Here is a 20,182-nt window from a genome sequence, read left to right on the forward strand (position 1 = left end):
GCTAGGGTGTCTGTCACGCCCATGAAGAGCAAATTATAATAATAAAACCAACAACAATAATAATAATAAAATCAACAACAATAATCATAGTAATAATGATAATAATCATAATAATAATAATAATGATAATGATGATAATAATAATAATAATAGCTATCTTAGGTACAACCAGATTGATAAGAAAGACTCTTGGACATTAGTAGTGTGAAGTTCATAGTTGCACTTGAAATTACTTGGTGTTTTTTGTTAGAGCAAAGTATTCAAGAAAAGATCCTGTTCAGAGTAATAATAATAATACTAATAGTAATAATGATTATTAATGATATGCAAAATTGAGATAGCACTTAATACAATGTTTTTAAGTACTGCATATTATTACCCCGGCTTTAACACGGCTATCCTTATCGGACGCTAAAACATTCAAGGAATTCCTTTCTACTATAGGTACTCATTTACTACACCTGGGAGGACTGAGGTTGGAATTGAACCCGAGACCTTGTGGTTCAAAATCAGGAGACTTATCTTCTGAGCCACAACACCTCAACTTTTTCAAATGATGGTAAAGTATGAAATAACATGTCATGACGTTCTCCAAACGTGTAATTGTACAAGAAGCAAAGAAGCAGCATTTCAGAAAAAGCTTTAAAGTATGATTACAATACTGCAAGCAAAATGTCAATGGATTTGGGAGTATTTGATTGTATTTATTATATTTAAAAAAATAAATAAGTCTAGGTATTCTAACATGCTGCAAGAAGACCCTTAGCCCAAAAGTTTAAATCATTACAATGTACTTTCCTATAAACACATCTTCGTTTCTCATACATTATGTACACAATTCTCAAAAACAGCTCTTTCTAATGCACAAACAACAGAAATAACAAGATAAACGTTATGATAAAACCGTTGTGTGTTTCCCCCTTTTAATTACAACTTCTATGAGTGTATACAACAAGACGTATGAAATAATTAAATTTAACAAGAAAAATATGATAATACACGTAAAATGCGTTTATGTGTATAGCGCAAAGTAATGTATTCCGAGGCGCACTTTCATCATTACCCGGTTTTACCCTGCAGCTGTTTACAGTGCTCAATTCATTTAAGGAAATATGAAAATTAATAAATGATATGAACATACAAACAACCTTTATTAAATACACAATATACAATCGCATATTTCTTTTCTTTAGATAAGATTACAAGAATCTTCTGAGGCGTATATTGAAGCTCTACGTACAGACTGAGGTAAATTCGCCAAAAATTAAAGGATTTAAACTTTACACCAACGCTATCATAATTATACCTTTTTAGTCAAATCATCAATTATACTTTTTTCATAATGATTTATATATTTATAATCTGATATAAACTAACTAGGAACTATTTGTTACATTATTGTTAAAACATCAGTCCACAAAATTTTACAGCAACGCTTTTGCTCCTAGTTTCATTTGCAAAGCATTTCTAACTCTTCAAACAAATGCTTAACAGACTAACTTGACAAATTACAAGCAAGACCTTCTTTTGTTTTATACCAAAGCAAGTACAAGAAAAACCATCGCGCTATATCACTGTTTGAATTTCTCGGGCACAAATCATTTCTTGAAGGTAATTTTATTATTGTTATTTTCATGGATATACAACCAATAATATCAATCGTATCCTGATTTGATTTAATCTTCATGATTGGTTGACTGCTTCAAATCTTCCTTTTAAAAAATCATACTAATTAATTTGTTGAAGCCAGTATTATTTTGCATTCATTGATACTTCCTATGAAACTTGGCGGATACATCATTACTCAAGGTCAAGCCCGAATTTAAATGTGGATTCAACAAAACGCAAATTGTACAAGCATAACGCTGAAGATTTAATCAAAATCGGATGTACTGATCAAACTTTACAAATAACTCGCTCAGCCCAATACAAATAACACCGTGTTCAGATTATCCCCCGCAGGACATTCCCGGGGAACTGTTCGTAGCTGGGTGATTGTTCCAACACTTAAAATTTTGATTTTCAATTCCGGTAGTTTATTGTGATCAAGCCAATTACTGTGAATGACATTTGTGAAAACTAGGAAGTTTATTTAATCCCATCTCATTTGCATTAGGGTTTCTTTTGCCATTTTGTGAATTTGGGCTATAGTCTCGCTATGACTAAACCATGTCCTTGGTAAAGATTATTGAAGCTAGCCTGTGTAAAAAATATTGTTCATTTTGACTGAGTGGAATTTGTGCAATGCCCTTGTAAAGTTTGATCAGTTTATTTTGGAACCCAGTTTAGAAGAAGTATGTCATACATTTTAACATTATGCATTCAATTTTTCACTTGTGCATAGCACAGGTGATATCATGTATATGTAAATGATATAGTTGGTTACTATGTTCTGAACGTTATCATATTAAATCAAAATATAGCAATTCAGATAGGACTCAAAGTTCGTTTCACACTATAAAGAGGTAAAATAAAATATTTCATACAGTAAAATAAAAAAAAATAGTGACGGGTGATTTCAACAGTTCCATCATTTACATGCTCACAAGGGCCGCTAGGGTTGTAAGCCGTTCATCCTACACTTACTACATATTTACTAAAAGAAACTTTTCTTGGTCTAGACTTCACATTTAAAGGCATAGGCGAATATCGCAAAGATCCAATTTGAAATACAAAATTTTGATTCATTTGATATTGTTTATATGGATAATGGTTGAAAATCACTCAGGAAGAATACAAAATCAAATTCGGGCAGGCACTTATATCTTTGACTGAAAAATCAGCTCAGATTTGCAAAAGTCAAATCAATGCTAGCCAATAATGCCTTTAAGATATTTTTCTTGCTCCTGTATTGTTTAATCGTAATATTCATATGTTTGTCTTGACCCTGATACCTCTGTTTTCAGTGACCATAGGGTTTTTAACCTTCACTTAACCTTGTACGATATTCACCGATCTAAAGTTAGCCTTGAATCCATCATTTCCATTCCGCTTAGACTTAAATTTTAGATTCATCTGATTGTTCACCGCTATGAACGAGCCAATAGGGGCCTGGTCACCGCAGAGACTGGTACAGAGAGAGAGAGAGAAAAAAAAGAGAGTCCAAGTCTCAATATTGTTTTATAGAGTTATTAGAAAATCAATGTCAAGTCACAAAATTTACAAACAAAAAGTTTAAAAATTCATGATTCAGAAAGCAGCAGATTTAAATGAAATTATTATAAGCCTAAGGCTTTAAATCTTTACATAGTACAATAATATCAGGCAAACTATTCAAATAACGGATCTATATAATGTCAACTGTTGAGAGTTTTTATTAAGCGAGATAAAGTCGTGTGAGTGAGAAAGGAGAGATATTGAACAGGATGCCGATTTAATAACGTAAACAAATCCAATAGAAAATACATTTAATATACATTATAAAAAAGCGCCCCTGAATTTGCCTACAGACTTACAAAGTTGGTGACGAAGTATCAACTTTGAATAATAATAAAATTAAGAATAATAGTTACATTCATATAGCGCAGTTTGTTTCATAGCGCTTTACATTTTGATAATCCTTACACCGGTCATCGGATCTTGACATGCCTGCACACAGTGTATGTACTTTCTCCACTCACTGGAGAGCATTCCAACAAGAGTTCCAAGATTCAATCGCTAAACATACTACAAATACTTTTATATACTACTGGGAACCCATTTAACACCTGGATGGAGTGTAGCAAAATGTAGATTGATGCCTTGCCAAAAAGACACCAGACCGCGGTGGAATTCGAACACATGCATAAATAGACCTTAAATGTGATTTCTTTTCACGTAAACTGGAACGTCTTCCTTGGAAAAGTGTAAGCTACGCCAATTCAAAAGGTTTCTTGACTTATAACCCAAGGGTGTTATTCCTAGAAATATTGCCCCTTATACGTGTGTTTTTTAATAGTAAACATAAATTCCTATATGAAATAAGGATTGAATTAGGGGAACTAGTAGCCACTGGTAAGTCGACCGACTCAAAATCCAATATGTATGTTAACATATTGTGGCAAGATCTTCTATCGAAAAAATAAAAAAGCCCCATTTTTTCCATCAGTCAAAAAATTCCAGAAATAAAGTGATTTCTCTTCCCCTTTTGGGAAAAGGAATTTCATAGATTAGCCTTCCTATAGAGTCAGTGTTAGATCATGTAGATGGCGAATCATATGCAAACTCTTTTGTTAATCAACTACATCAAAATTAAACACTCTGTTGAATGAATTGTTTTGCTCACTGTTGTGACTGGTGCATAACACCTATACAATATTGGATATCATTTTCCGCTGCTCATGACAAGAAATCGAAAATTTACTCTGCTTTCAAGCAATGAAGTTTTCAATCATGATCTTTACAATGTTAAACAAAGTTTTACAATTAAAAAATGTGGTTTTGTGATATGATTTAATTCACAGTTACCCTGGAAGCAAGTCTGAATGAAGAGGCAAATATTCCTAATTCTTTTGAGAGGAGTGGCTCCGTCACAAAATTCTGGTGGCTGGGAGGCACGCTTTTGTGGGGATTTTCGGGGGCGTGTTTTATTTAGGGGGAGGAGGCAGAGGAACCTTCAAAATACCCCCCCCCCCGTAATGAAGGTATCTTGGCCGACATGCAAGCGCGCACAATTTTATAAATCATGACACTTGTGCATAGGCGGATCCAGGAGGTGGCCCGAGGCCCCCCCCCCCCTCTATTGGCGGAGCCAAAAAAAAAAGGAAAAGGAAGGAAAAGAAAAGAGAAAAAGAAGAGGAGGAAGACGATTGAATAGAATAAGATGAGAGGAAGACTTCGAACAAATATTTCATGTCACTATATAAAATTTCTCTCGCGCTTCGCGCTCGCATTGCCTGTTAAGTGATCCACATATCTTGTTCAACATGGAGCTTAAATATCAAGTTTTGGAAGTCAATATACAAAACATATTTCTCCTCGAAAATCGAACTTTTGTTAATTTGTGTGATTTACAAATTTGAATTTTAAAAAGTGCTCTGTAAAAATGCCAGTTTTATGGTCTGAATATTAACAATTTCCGCTCGCTCTGCGCGCTCGCGAATTTTTATTTATCAGGTACCTATTATTTTCATGTATTCCATAAATTTTTCAAAATATCCCTTTTCAGGTCTGATTGTCATAACGTATCAGCTAGCGCTGCCATGCTTGCATTTTGATTGACGGGTTATGCATGTCTCAATATTGATTATATAACAAACTACTTAAAATCCCCTTTTCATGACAGTTTACCAAAAATTTCGGCTCGCGATTTACGCTCGCATTAATTATTAAAAATAAATTAACTGATTGCTGATGCATCCTATTCATTAAAAAAAAGTGCTTGAAATGTACAGTGTTCAGGCCATAATATCATCAGATTCCTCGCCCTCATTATGCATTAATAAATAAGATATCCATTTAATAATTAAATTGTCCTTTTTTAATCTCGCGCTTAGCAAGATGAATAGGAAGATATATAGTCATCATATTCATATGATAACATGTCCTAAGGATGTCATGGTCCTATGTCTCAAACTCAAAGTAATAATGAAAAATATCAGCTCTTTATCAAGTGCGATTTATATCCACCTTACAATTTTCCTACAAAGTGTTTGAAATAAAAAGCTTAAACTGACCCCCTTTTTCAGATCGGAATATCAAATATTTTAAGCTCGCGCTTCGCGCTGGCTTTTATTTTCATTCACCCGTTCTAGGTCTAAGACTAGAATTTTCCGCTCGCGCTTCGCGCTCGCACTAATCGTTTAGTTTTATAGCTATACTGTTCATGATTACAAAAATTGATTAAGATTTTCAATTATTTATGTAGAAATGTCAAAAATTTTCAGCTCGCGGTTCGCGCTCGCATTATTTGATTGTTGAAATATGAAATGTCTTCATGGCTAACTGCAAGCAGTCTTTAACAGGTAGGCCTACCTTTCCGTTCAGTTTAAAAAGTGTATCAAAATTTCTGCTCGCACTTGCGTTCGTAGTAATTATTGCATGCACATCTTTTTTTCAGAATGTTTAAATGTTAGGAAAAAATACATACAATTTCAAGAAAAATTTTCTCGCGCTTCGCGCTCGGGTTATAAAATAAGGATTATGATATTATATATTTATATAGCTAAGAAGTGACTTATAGGACTACTCCCTTCAAAGAAATAAACAAAAAAAATCATCTTCGAGCGGCCGATCGGGGAAAATATGGTTTTAAATAGTTCCGCCCCCCCCCCCCTATTGGCGAAGGCTGGATCCGCCCCTACTTGTGAAACCACAATATTATAGTCATCAGACCCTTCCAACCCTAATTTTACACATTTAGTAAAAATCGAAGTTGTAACAGTTGAAGATATTCATTCAAAGCCTGTGGGAAGGCTGAAAAATAACGGCCTCTATCCAGCCAAATGAACTTTGTGGCACACAGGGTTATTTTTAGATTACAAAAAATAATTGCATTAAGTAAAATAACAATATTTCTAATACAATAGAAATAGAAGTACTATAACACTAAACAAACTTTTTAATGCAATATAAATTATAAAAAGGCGAATATGATCTTAATGTTATGTCTTTTACTAGTAACGCATTTTCTTGCGAAAATTTTTAAGAAGTCATTTACATTTTGCTAGGTGAAAGTTCCAGGAAGGGGAGCAATTCCATTGACAAATGGATATGATGCGTGCCCCCCTAAAATCTTTGAAGATACCGCACGTTATGTACTCGTACATGTCGTATATTATACATTATGTAATAAGGGTGTGAAAACCACTTAAATGATGAACAAGTGGAATGCCTCTGGCCGTCTCACCTGCATCACGCGGTTCAATATAGCAGCAGTGCTGACTTTGAATACTACTCTAACTCGCACAAGATGTTCAGTGATACATGGTTACTCTTATGTCCACTTTTTATGAACTAGACCAATAACTTACAGAGATATGATGGTTATTCAACAAAAAAACCCAACATGGCCAAAGTTCATTGACCTTACATGACCTTTGACCTTGATCATGTGACCTGAAACTCGAACAGGATGTTCAGTGATACTTGATTACTCTTATGTACAAGTTTCATGAATCAGATCCATAAACTTTCAAAGTTATGATGGTAATTCAACAGATACACCCAATTCGGCCAAAGTTCATTGACCTTTGACCTTGGTCATGTGACCTGAAACGCGCACAGGATGTTCAGTGATACTTGATTACTCTAATGTCCAAGTTTAATGAACTAGACCAATAAACTTTCAAAGTTATGATGGCAATTCAACAGATACCCCGATTCGGCAAAAGTTCATTGACCCTAAATGACCTTTGACCTTTATCATGAGACCTGAAACTTGCACAAAATTTTCAGTGATGCTTGATTACTATTGTGTCCAAGTTTCATAAAATCAGATCCATAAACTTTCAAAGTTATGATGGGAATTCAACAGATATCCCCAATTCGGCCAAAGTTCATTGACCCTAAATGACCTTTGACCTTGGTCATGTGACATGAAACTCTAATAGGATGTTCACTAATACTTGATTAACCTTATGTCCAAGTTTTATTAACTAGGTCTATATACTTTCTAAGTTATGACGTCATTTCAAAAACTTAACCTCAGGTTAAGATTTGATGTTGACGCCGCCGCCGCCGTCGCCGTCGGAAAAGCGGCGCCTATAGTCTCACTTTGCTTCGCAGGTGAGACAAAAATAAGGTAAACTATTAGTGCGGTAACCTATACGTTTTTAGGGTCCGATTTGCAAAAAATATAAAAATAGAAAATATTTAATAATGGTATACACTTTGAGCCAATATTATATATTGAGATTTCAATTTACCCCATGATTTACCCCTCGGCCGATTTAGGAGTGATGTACCCCCGATGGCATTGCAAGTGAAATGCAGGATGATTGGTCTCGGAACAGATTGCCGGGCTCCGTAACACAAAGTTTTGCGATGAAATGCACATACGAAAGAACCGTACTGATTGGTTCCCGGTCAATATTTTAAACAAAGTGCGCATGAAACGATGATCTTGATTGGTCACTGGTATTTAGCGATTGATTGCAGACCTTTGTGGGTCGGAGCCCTGGTGGCTCCGAAAAAAAGTGTAATCCTGGACATGTCCGGTATTACACCTGTTTTTTTTTTGGGGGGGGGCTCAACAGTACAATACTTATTCTAAGGGGTGGGTTTTTACACCCGGATGAAGCCGATGTCATGGACTTACCTGATATCAAAAACGTAATCATTTTCTGCCTGTCCTATGTAGATATCAAGGTAGTTCCTAAAGCAGGGAATATTCCATTTAGTCACGTTTTTAATCTCAAACGTCGGATCAAACAAAAGTTCAACGTGAGAGCCTTCGGGAGCAGTGATATCATAATTACATCGGATGTTCTTCTGACCATTACCAGGAGTAAGATCTGGAGACTGAATGAACAGATCATCTTGGTTGACCGTGTCCTCACAAACCCGTTTCCTGGAACCTCCAGCAATAGGATCAGTATTGACGACCACGATGTCGACTGTACGGTAGGTGGCACTGAAGCCGCCTGTCTCTATGGTGTAATCGGACGAGAAGATAACTGTCATGGTATTAGACGTCGAAATTACTTCTCCTTGTGGGACGTCATCTTCGCAGATTCTGTAATTAAAATTTACAGAGAGGATTATATTTTATCAATTTGATGTTAATATAGGCATGATAGGTGTAGATAGATGAAAAAGAGCAGGTACATAGATATAATAGATAGATAGATATATAGATACCTACATAGATACATACATAGATACCTACATACCTACATACATACATACACACATACATACACCCACCCACGCATACATACACACACACATACATACATATTTATGATACAATAAAACGTTATGAAAAGGTGGGCACCGTGCTCGTCCATGGACTTCCAAAGAGGACGTTATAATACCTCGGTCACATTTGCTCTACGACATATGGCGCGCCAAGTGTCCAGTATATTCTGTGCAATTCATAACGCGAAATTATTTTTCCCACCATATTTCTGGACCAAAATACGAACTCATTTGCATACAGCCAATCAGAGACGAGTGTTTTTTCCTCTCGATCTTTCGGTCGACATGATATGAATATTCATGCATGCGTCTTCGGAGTAAGAATACGCATGCTCGTGGACTTACTTTTCCTCAGTTCTCTTTTTTAGCTCTGGATAAATAAGAGTGCGCATGAGTACAAGCAAAGATGCATTCAATATCAACCAGCACCAGAGCTCGTCTCTCGCGCTATCAAACTAAAAAGGAATCAAAATTGTATTGCGACAATACTGACACAGAAATTGTTATTTCTAATCTAGAGATTTGGGAGAGTGGGTAGATAAGGCCACATGTTAGTTTTTAGCTCAAATGGTTTTCTTCGTAATCACAATCGATGACTACCACTACCATCACTTAAACGTCAATGTCTTATGAATTGTCAAATCCAAAAACACCAATGGCATACTGATAATTTTGTAATAACCTATGGAGCTTTAAAGAACGTAACTAAAAATCACTCCTAAATTAAACAGGGAAGAGTGGGATAAATAAGGCCACTTTTTTGTATAATTCCAATTATATCTTTTTAATGTAAAGCAGTAGATATGTTAGATGTCTATGACTAGATCTAGAGTAGACCGACATTATTCATTAGATGTGTTAAATCAATTGGTTTGAAACGATAACTAAACATTTAGTAACAATTATATTGTTGTAATTTAGTTATTTACCAAAACTCCCCCCATTTTATTATAGATTAATTAATCCCATCCAATATTATGGGGGGAATATTGGATTGTATTTTCTACTGTCAGTCATATTATTGTGTATCTACGTGTTTTTATTGGTAGTGGACACATACTTTATCCTATTCAAGACAGTGTTGCGATGTCTACACCACATTCATTTTAAAGTTTCAACAGATGTAACCATAGAATTTTAATTATGTATTAGCCTCATATACCCCATTGGACATGTTGAGTTCACAGGCATCCAGTCAGAAAAAAGGGAAAGTGGTGAAATTTACTACAGTTATCGCATGCACATGACAATAATACTTTATACAAGTTAACTATGATTGACACGTGCATTCCACTGGACTGTGACACCTTTGGCTCTGCTGAAAATCTGTGCTAAGGAACTGCCTAAAAACCTACTACTCAATCAGAAAACCATTTGAGCTAAAAACTAACATGTGGCCTTATCTATCCACTCTCCCAAATCTCTAGATTAGAAATAACAATTTCTGTGTCAGTATTGTCTCAATACAATTTTGATTCCTTTTTAGTTTGATAGCGCGAGAGACGAGCTCTGGTGCTGGTTGATATTGAATGCATCTTTGCTTGTACTCATGCGCACTCTTATTTATCCAGAGCTAAAAAAGAGAACTGAGGAAAAGTAAGTCCACGAGCATGCGTATTCTTACTCCGAAGACGCATGCATGAATATTCATATCATGTCGACCGAAAGATCGAGAGGAAAAAAAACACTCGTCTCAGATTGGCTGTATGCAAATGAGTTCGTATTTTGGTCCAGAACTATGGTGGGAAAAATAATTTCGCTGGCCGTACGGCGAGTCGAAAACAGCCGTTTTATTCATTTTTATTCAAACCACCTATATTTAGCTGGTACAAAAGAAATGTTCAAACGGGTGTTTTCGTCTCGCTGCCTACAGCTGCCGCAGAGCAAATGTGACCGAGGTATAAACAAGCAATCATTATTTTTCAACCATAATACATATGCGCCATGTGTGAAGCCGCCTTCACGCCTGCAATTTGGGTAGTGATACACATACGCCGAAAGTAGTCGGAAGCCAGTGTCAGAGGCGGCTTGTCTTATGTAAAACCTTCCCTTTTTGAAAGCCGAACTGACGCCGGCTCGGTTTAAAGGCGGCTTCACGTCGGCTTCAGTCCTGCAAATGGTATATATTGACTCAGGCGTGCTGGCCACTGAAATAGAAATAGCGAACAATGATAGAGACAACGAACCCAATAAAGAAAATAAAACTGTTCCGTGTCACCTGAATGAGCGACGTGAAGCCGGTTTACATTGATTATGATTTCAATATTGACGACGCCGACGTCGGAAAAGTTGCGCCTATATAAAACCTCGCCCTGCTATGCAGGCGAGACACAAAGCAATCTCATACCCTTTTCATAAACCTATCCTCCAATTAGCCGCCTAAGAGTAATGCGGATAATTCAATAAAAATTGCGTTCATAAACTCCGAAAATAAGCCGCATTATTTTTACGAGCGCCCGTCCTGAACAAGGGGAATGCCTCTGGCCGTCTCACCTGCATCACGCGGTTCAATATAGCAGCAGTACTGACTTTGAACACTACTCTAACTCGCACAAGATGTTCAGTGATACATGGTTACTCTTATGTCCACTTTTTATGAACTAGACCAATAAACTTACAGAGATATGATGGTTATTCAACAAAAAACCCAACATGGCCAAAGTTCATTGACCTTACATGACCTTTGACCTTGATAATGTGACCTGAAACTCGAACAGGATGTTCAGTGATACTTGATTACTCTTATGTACAAGTTTCATGAATCAGATCCATAAACTTTCAAAGTTATGATGGTAATTCAACAGATATACCCTATTCGGCCAAAGTTCATTGACCTTTGACCTTGGTCATGTGACCTGAAACGCGCACAGGATGTTCAGTGATACTTGATTACTCTAATGTCCAAGTTTAATGAACTAGACCAATAAACTTTCAAAGTTATGATGGTAATTCAACAGAAACCCCCGATTCGGCCAAAGTTCATTGACCCTAAATGACCTTTGACCTTAATCATGAGACCTGAAACTTGCACAAAATTTTCAGTGATGCATGATTACTATTATGTCCAAGTTTCATGAATCAGATCCATAAACTTTCAAAGTTATAATGGGAATTCAACAGATATCCCAATTCGGCCAAAGTTCATTGACCCTAAATGACCTTTGACCTTGGTCATGTGACGTGAAACTCATGCAGGATGTTTAGTGATACTTGATTAAGCTTATGTCCAAGTTTCATGAACTAGGTCCATATATTTTCTAAGTTATGATGACATTTCAAAAACTTAACCTCAGGTTAAGATTTCGATGTTGATTCCTCCAACATGGTCTAAGTTCATTGACCCTAAATGACCTTTGACCTTGGTCATGTGACATGAAACTCTAATAGGATGTTCAGTAATACTTGATTAACCTTATGGCCAAGTTTTATTAACTAGGTCCATATACTTTCTAAGTTATGACGTCATTTCAAAAACTTAACCTCAGGTTAAGATTTGATGTTGACGCCGCCGCCGCCGCCGCCGCCGCCGCCGTCGCCGCCGCCGTCGCCGTCGCCGTCGGAAAAGCGGCGCCTATAGTCTCACTTTGCTTCGCAGGTGAGACAAAAAGGGGGATAATCGCCATGACAACTGGACACGCCCCCTCCGATGCGGTTGTGTTGGAAAAGGGTGACCTTGTGACCGCACCATGGCAATTATCCGCATAATTTGGAAATGCGTTCATAAACTCAAAATCTTGTCCCGATGCTGCTATTATGCGGATAATAGCAGCATCAGAGTAATGCGGATAACTCTTGTCCTCCTCCAATTTTACGACCAAATTATGCTGCTATTAGCCGCCTAATTCATTTTAATGGGGTTTATGAAAGGGGTATCAGCTAATTGGACCAAAATTTTACTTCTTTTACATGGTATATAATTTGTTTTTAAAACTTACCTGATGTTACCGCTGTCACTTCCAAGATATACGTTTATCCAGTCATAACACCACTGCCAATACCGCGGCTCTAAATCAACTTCGTTAAATGTCAAAGCAACACGTTTTCCTTCTGCCACGGTTATTTGGTACGTGCACAAAGAGTTGCTCAGATATGATGCCGGATAGTTTGGTGAAGCAAACTGGCCAACCGGGTCGTTAAAGATTCCTCCACAGCTACCAACGACTTCGGAAGTTGTTGTTGTTGTGGTTGGTTGAGTTGTTGTGGTTGGTTGAGTTGTTGTGGTTGGTTGAGTTGTTGTAGTTGGTTGAGTTGTTGTAGTTGGTTGAGTTGTTGTGGTTGGTTGAGTTGTTGTGGTTGGTTGAGTTGTTGTGGTTGGTTGAGTTGTTGTGGTTGGTTGAGTTGTTGTAGTTGGTTGAGTTGTTGTGGTTGGTTGAGTTGTTGTGGTTGGTTGAGTTGTTGTGGTTGGTTGAGTTGTTGTGGTTGGTTGAGTTGTTGTAGTTGGTTGAGTTGTTGTAGTTGGTTGAGTTGTTGTAGTTGGTTGAGTTGTTGTAGTTGGTTGAGTTGTTGTGGTTGGTTGAGTTGTTGTAGTTGGTTGAGTTGTTGTAGTTGGTTGAGTTGTTGTAGTTGGTTGAGTTGTTGTAGTTGGTTGAGTTGTTGTGGTTGGTTGAGTTGTTGTGGTTGGTTGAGTTGTTGTAGTTGGTTGAGTTGTTGTGGTTGGTTGAGTTGTTGTGGTTGGTTGAGTTGTTGTAGTTGGTTGAGTTGTTGTAGTTGGTTGAGTTGTTGTAGTTGGTTGAGTTGTTGTGGTTGGTTGAGTTGTTGTAGTTGGTTGAGTTGTTGTGGTTGTTTGAGTTGTTGTAGTTGGTTGAGTTGTTGTGGTTGCAGTTGGCTGCGTAGTTGACGTACCTGGTGTATTTATCGTATAATTTGCGGCAAATCCACCAAATTCGAGTTGGCTGTTTGACTCGAACAGTATCCTCATTTGATTTCCAGAAGATTGGAATGTCATTGGCAGTGGATTATCTGATCCCCAAAGCCTACGTCCATCATGAGTCACAAATGTATCGTAAACGATTACAAAATCAGGATAATAAGGTTGACCGTTTGTGTAAGAACCACTGTTTTGCAGCTCGAAGAAAGTAAAGGTCAGAGAGATTGTTGATCCATCCGGGCCCTGCCACAAAATAATACATATAAAAAAACAAGGGATCAATATTGGCGTAATGACTCAAAGTTTGTAGGGGTAACAGAGAGTGGACAAAAGGAAGACCTATTAAAAATAAGAAAATATTGCCTATTTCACATCAAGTCTCACTTTTTCTTTCACGGGGGCGCTTTGGTTCAATGCCCCCACTGAACATGGCCGTATGCAGAAAGTTTTTCTAGGGGCAAGATGTATATTTTTTTCGAAGAAACTCGAATGCAAGCGAGCGAAGCAACCAAGCTTCTCTTTGGGGAGCTTTTTGTATTTTCGAAAGTCAAATTAAAGGATTTCATGCACACATTTAGTGAATTTTATGAAGATTTTCAGTAAAAAAAGTAAATAAAAAAAAAGGTTTGGGGCGACAAGATCCGTATTTATGCTATTTAACTCAATAAATTCATGAGAGTGCGAAGCGCGAATCGAAACTTCAATTGATCTAAATCATCTTTTCTACAGATTTGCAAGAAATAAATATATATTATTATTATGTACCTGCTTACTTCTAAAAGTCTAAAAGTTCGTAATCTAAAAATCTCACTTTTTTATGAAATATCAAGATGCAACATCTCATAATTCCATGTTCTTACGTTTTCCCAAGACTATGCGATTCAATACTTTCTGACATGAGAGTTCTTTGACATCCATAAACCCTATCTTCAAAGCTATCCGGAATCACACCTTGGGTCTCCCCTCAAATTCAACCTCATTTTAGTATTACGTACTTTCCTCTTTTTCCTCATTTTCTCACTTATTTGATTTTTTGCTTATATAGCCCTTAATACTTTTATCCAAAGTCTCTACGCGTTAAAAAGCGTATGCATAAACAACAGAACCATTTGCTTGTATGTTTAAGCTATTGCAAAAAAAATCGTATGTATTAAGTGAACCGTTTGCTTGTGTGTTCAAGCATTTGCATGGGGTTTTATCAAGCTCCGTCGGAGCAACTTGAGCATTTGCTTGATCATGGCGTTCGCGTCTTATAACCATGTATAAACCTGAGAAAGAACTACAAGGGGCCCGTTGCATAAAACTTTTTACCTGAGAAAACTCAGGTTGTTTTTACCGGAGTTTTTGCCCTGTGTTAAAGTTAATGGCAGAAATCAGGCTAACCTTAATTTCATCTTTTACCAGAGTTTTCTCAGGTAAAAAAAATTATGCAACAGGCCCAAGGTGTACAGTAGCCTACATTTTATTCTAGCTATAGTAAGTGCAACCCTTATGCTTTTATTAATAATACTAAAAAACAAGTTAAAGGAATAGTTTTACACCACGTCTAAGGAAAATAAGTTACATGAGGAAAGCGCTATTGCATCATCATCATCATCCGTGAAAGTATTCAGTCTACCGGGTACTAAGTCCACCGGGTTGGTGTATTATATACACAACAAAAAAAGTAAGTCCCTCTTAAACAAACATCAATGATTTCCGAACCAATGTGAGTTTTTGATATATTTTTACATGAGCGTGTAGGTAATTTTATAAGCTACCCTCTGAGTAAATGTTATGGACGTATTTTAGGTCATGCTTCAGTGAGCACCGTCAGAAGGCAAAAATTTCACTTTTCAAAAGTCACAAGCCAAATATCATGACTTTGATTCCATTTTATTGGAACTAATTCCACATTCTCATCATGAAAAATAGTCAGAAGGCTTGTAAAATGTACTTTCTAAAAGACGATATAACTTTTCTGGCTAAATTTCACGGTTGAATAAACACAAGTACATATTTGCTATAATTTGATTTTTACACATTTATTTCAATAAGAATGAAAGAATATGATGACAGTTATTTTTGTAAAGAGTATCTTCAACAATATTCATCGTTTCACGGTTCAATGAACATTTACTGAAAACAAAAAATATGATTTTCAAATACCATAGGCACGTATTGTTTCATTTTGGTAACAGAAAATGATCTTTTCTCTTTTTTTTCGTTATGTTCACGACCATTTAACATGCTTCAATTATTCAATTATATTGAATGAACATGTGGAATGTGATTAGCTCTTTTTTACGTTATTGGAAAAAATGCATTTTGTAACTATGGATATCTGTCACAAACCTCCTTGCATAGTTCATTTGATTTGATTTTAATGAAAATCCTGATGCTTAATGCATCAGTGAGCACACAATGTTCGAAAATTATGCAAATGAGAAGAAAGTTCAAGGCCTTGGCCCCACTCTGTTCTGTGTTGAATGGTTATTTTGGTGTGCGCACCTTTTGGATAGTGTTACTCCGAAGACATGTGCGAAGTTTCATGAAATAACTGTTGGCACAAGAAACAAAAACCGTCCATGAAACAAACCTTCATTTCATATTTGTGAAAATTTTGACTTCTTCTCCCATAGACTTGTGTACATTATGGGTGCATATGTTTAAGAACAAGTAACCCCTTATTCAATGTCATTTGGCAGTAAAGTTTATCAACCTATGGGCAGAATTCTGTCCAAAAATGAAATCGATATCTTCATTCATGGATGAGTGAGCACGCATCAAAGTGGGAAAATTGGTATTTTCAATGTCACAGACTCATTTTAAAGGGTAATAAAGTGAATATTGAGAGCAAATTCGGTTTCATTCTTTTATCATCCATCATTTCTATCACCACACACTTTCCGAACTTTAAACAGTTTCATGGTTGAGCAAGCACATTCAAAAACTTAGGAATGAATACTCCTTATACAGCATAAATGACTATTCTTTTCGTAACAATTTCTCATGATCAGTTTAATATATGGGCAAATCAGTGGTGTATCTAGAATTTTAAAATGGGGGAGGAGCCTATAATCGGGGGAGCCACCAACATTTTCAAATTTTAACATGATCTAACAAAATGTAGAGGATACTACCATAAACCCCTATGATGATACGTCACAATACAGGGGCCATGGAACGGTTTTCAAAGTGGGGGGGGGGGGTTGAGCCAAAAGTGTGAGGGTGGGGGCTGACCATGCAAAAAATCACAATCGTATGGTCATTTTTTACATTTTGTACATGCTTTCGGGAAAAAAAGGGGGGCTGAACTCCGCGGCCCCTGCAATACAATGTGCTCACTCAACCATGAACATACGATATCAAAATTGTGTGTGGAGTGGCTAAATGATGGATCGTAAAACAGTATAATACCATAAAATTCACCTAAAATCAACTTTTGTCCAACTTTGTACTTGCACAAACTGAAACACGACTCTTGTGACTTTCAAAAATGGTCATTTTTAATTCAATCTTTGATTAATCATGCATGACTCAACCGATCAATCTCATATTTCCCCGGGAGTTGCTTAATGAGTTTAGAAAATTACCTACGAAATATCATATCTCAAAATAATTCCGTTCAAAAGTTACAGCAATTTGATTTAGGGGGACTTACTTTTTTTGTTGTGTATATATGCCTGTTCTGTTGCTCGAGTTCGCACCAGCGTGAAATCGATATCGCTCAAACCGATAGCAATTGCTTTATGAAGCCAAGCAAAAGGTTATGCCCGGGGGGAATTATTGCTGCGCACATGCGTGACCAAAAAACGCGTTTTTCAGTTTTAGACTCGGGCCGCGCGTGCACTCGTGACGGGTATCATAAACACTGATTTTCCAAAAAAGGAGGTGGTTTTGAAATTATTTAATCAGGCAAAAGTATGTATGTTTTTTAAAAATTTTTAAAAAGAGGAATTTTAGAAGATTAAATGAGGAAATCAAGGAGTTTTTGGTGCCAATAGCTTATATAAGTTCCACAGATCAAAGAAAAAAAAAACTCATACCATTTTCCATTTTTCCAAGAAAAGCAAAAGAAGCAATTTCAAATATTCAAGCTCGAATATCTCGGAATGGCAAAACAAGGAGATACATAGTTTTGCCAGATCACGGCTGAATACTGGTCAATAGTCAATCGTGGGGTCAATACGTATTCAGTGTATTTTTTTCAAAGCTTTTTTTTTTAGACTAGGCATAGGTGTTTAGGGTATGATTTTCGCAACTTTTTCCCCGGGACTTCTTAAATTATTACCTGATGAACCTGATGACACTTATTTGCAGTGTAACATTGTATTCCTTCGTGGTATCCTAACCCTAACTGCACTCGGGGGTGTGCAATACCCATGCATGAATATAGTTTTGTCTATTTAAGCTTATTATTAGCAAGAGAGTCAAAAGGGGCCTAAGCTTTCGATCCTAGCAGACTCTTCTTCGGAGGCAAAATGGTCATTTTGCCTCCGAAGAAGATTCTGCTAGGATCGAAAGCTTAGGCCCCTTTTGACTCTCTTATTTACTCCATTGGCTCTTTTTTAGATAAGCAGTTTACAACAGTTTCTTTTTGCCATTGCTTATTATTAGCAAGTAGAAAAAAACTGATTTATGTGTCACATTCTGGCGACAATTTGTTTAGGGGCCAAAATGTGTAAATGAAGTCCGCGAAAAACTTGTTTAAGGAGTTATTTTGTAAACAGAGAAAAACTCGTTTAGGGGGTGTTTGAAAATAAGTTGGTCACGCATGTGTACAGCAATACATGTACATTTGACTGCCCCCCCCCCCCCTTCCCGGGTTATGCATAGGAAATAAAGCAATTGCTAAGGTTGATATTTTGCATGGCTAACATTTGCTTATGCTTGAATCAATTGCTACCTAATGCATCTGACAAATAGAGTGCGTAGTTCTATAACCCTGTCGATGAATCTGGTAGCGAAATCAACAGGTATTGAGATAAGACGCTGTGATTTTCCAACCGGTGTGTTGGCTCAGTTGGTAGAGCGTCCGTCTCACAACCGGGAGGTCAGGGGTTCAAACCCCGGCCGCGTCAGACCAAAAGACGTTAAAAGATGGGAGTTGCTGCTACCCTGTTTGGCGTTTAATAATTAAAGGGATAGAGCCTCGTCGATCTGGCGCTGCACGGTGGCTGCCGGGCCCACGATCAATTGGGCAAAGCAAATTTTCGGAGTATTTCATTTCATGTCTATTTCGAACTATAAATTATGGATTTTTTTCATTTTCGTTTATTGAAATTTTCGTTTATTGCATAAGTAGCAATAGCTGGCAAGCAATTCAAGCACAATATCATGCCTCAGCAATTGCTTCATTTGATATGCATAACCCTTTGCTAGCGCTTGAACACTTTTCTTGCCTTCAGGAAGCAATTGCTAGCTGTGTGAACAATATAGCAACGTCACGCTGCAGCGCGCTGGTGCTAACACCACTCACAGACAAGACAGCACTCGAAAGCAAAGGTGTGTGGCAGTGCAAATTACCGCTTTTTTTATACAACATCATTTCCTTAGACGTAGTGTCGAATTGGGACAGATGCATAAAAAGTAGGAAGCACGAGCTTCAAGCACGAGCAATTACTCGCCAAGCAAAAGACCATGCCTTAGCAATTGCTCTATTTCGTATGCAATAATCGTTTGCTTGTGCTTAAACCCTTTCCTTGCCTTCAGAAAGCAATTGCTCGTGGTTTGAACAGTGCGCTGGTGCGAACCCTGCTCACAGAACAAAAGCGGGACTCAGACTTTTCTCGTTTCTAAAGCCCCAGTCACATATAGACAAGGATCAACACGGCAAGCCGGCATGATCCGGAGGTCCGGGATCGTTTTGCCCCAGATTAAGTGTCGACGAGCGTTGGTGATAGCACACACGGCATCTTCACAATGATCTACACGGACCAACACGTCAGCAACACGGACCTACACGTCAGCAATACGGAACAACACGTCATCAATACGGACCAACACGTCAGCTACACGGACCAACACGTCAGCTACCCGGACCAACACGTCAGCTACACGGACCAACACGTCAGCTACACGGACCAACACGTCAGCAACACGGACCAACACGTCAGCTATATTGACCAGCACGGAAAATGAAAATCTGCTCATAAAAAGGAGCTGAATTTTTATTCATTTCAATCATTTTCTCATCATTGTCGCAACATCGTTATTGTTTTCTGAGTGAATTAAAAAAAAAAAAGAAATATATATATATATAAACTAAAAACTTTTTTAACCAGTAAAACGTTGTTTTATTTTTCAAACAACATAGTTTACTGTTTTAAAGTAGTTGTGTTCTTGAAATCTTAAACAACAAATTCAATTTTTAGTATTCAATCTTAAATAAATTAAGCATATGTTAATGTAAACTGTTTAGCAACGAAAAGTTCATAAAGTAAACAGTGTTGTATAACATTGATGGGAAAAACACGAACTGTTAAACATACTCCA

The 20,182-nt window shown here is 37.1% G+C and overlaps 1 protein-coding gene across 1 annotated transcript in view; it reads right to left on the reverse strand.

The window, feature by feature from the left end:
* Positions 1–906: 906 nt before the first annotated feature.
* LOC121406098 (protein SpAN-like) overlaps positions 907–20,182 on the reverse strand; it is a 50,724-nt gene continuing 31,448 nt past the window's right edge. Inside the window, exons 8-10 of the mRNA XM_041597115.1 lie at positions 12,774–13,948; positions 8,237–8,653; positions 907–3,067 (exon numbers count right to left, since the gene is read on the reverse strand). Of these exons, the coding sequence (XP_041453049.1) occupies positions 2,932–3,067; positions 8,237–8,653; positions 12,774–13,948 (1,728 nt within the window). The 3' untranslated portion in view covers positions 907–2,931. The remainder of the gene's footprint in view (positions 3,068–8,236; positions 8,654–12,773; positions 13,949–20,182) is intronic.

This window comes from Lytechinus variegatus, chromosome 19 (genome assembly GCF_018143015.1).
Source record: "Lytechinus variegatus isolate NC3 chromosome 19, Lvar_3.0, whole genome shotgun sequence".
Taxonomy (NCBI): Eukaryota; Metazoa; Echinodermata; class Echinoidea; order Temnopleuroida; family Toxopneustidae; genus Lytechinus; species Lytechinus variegatus.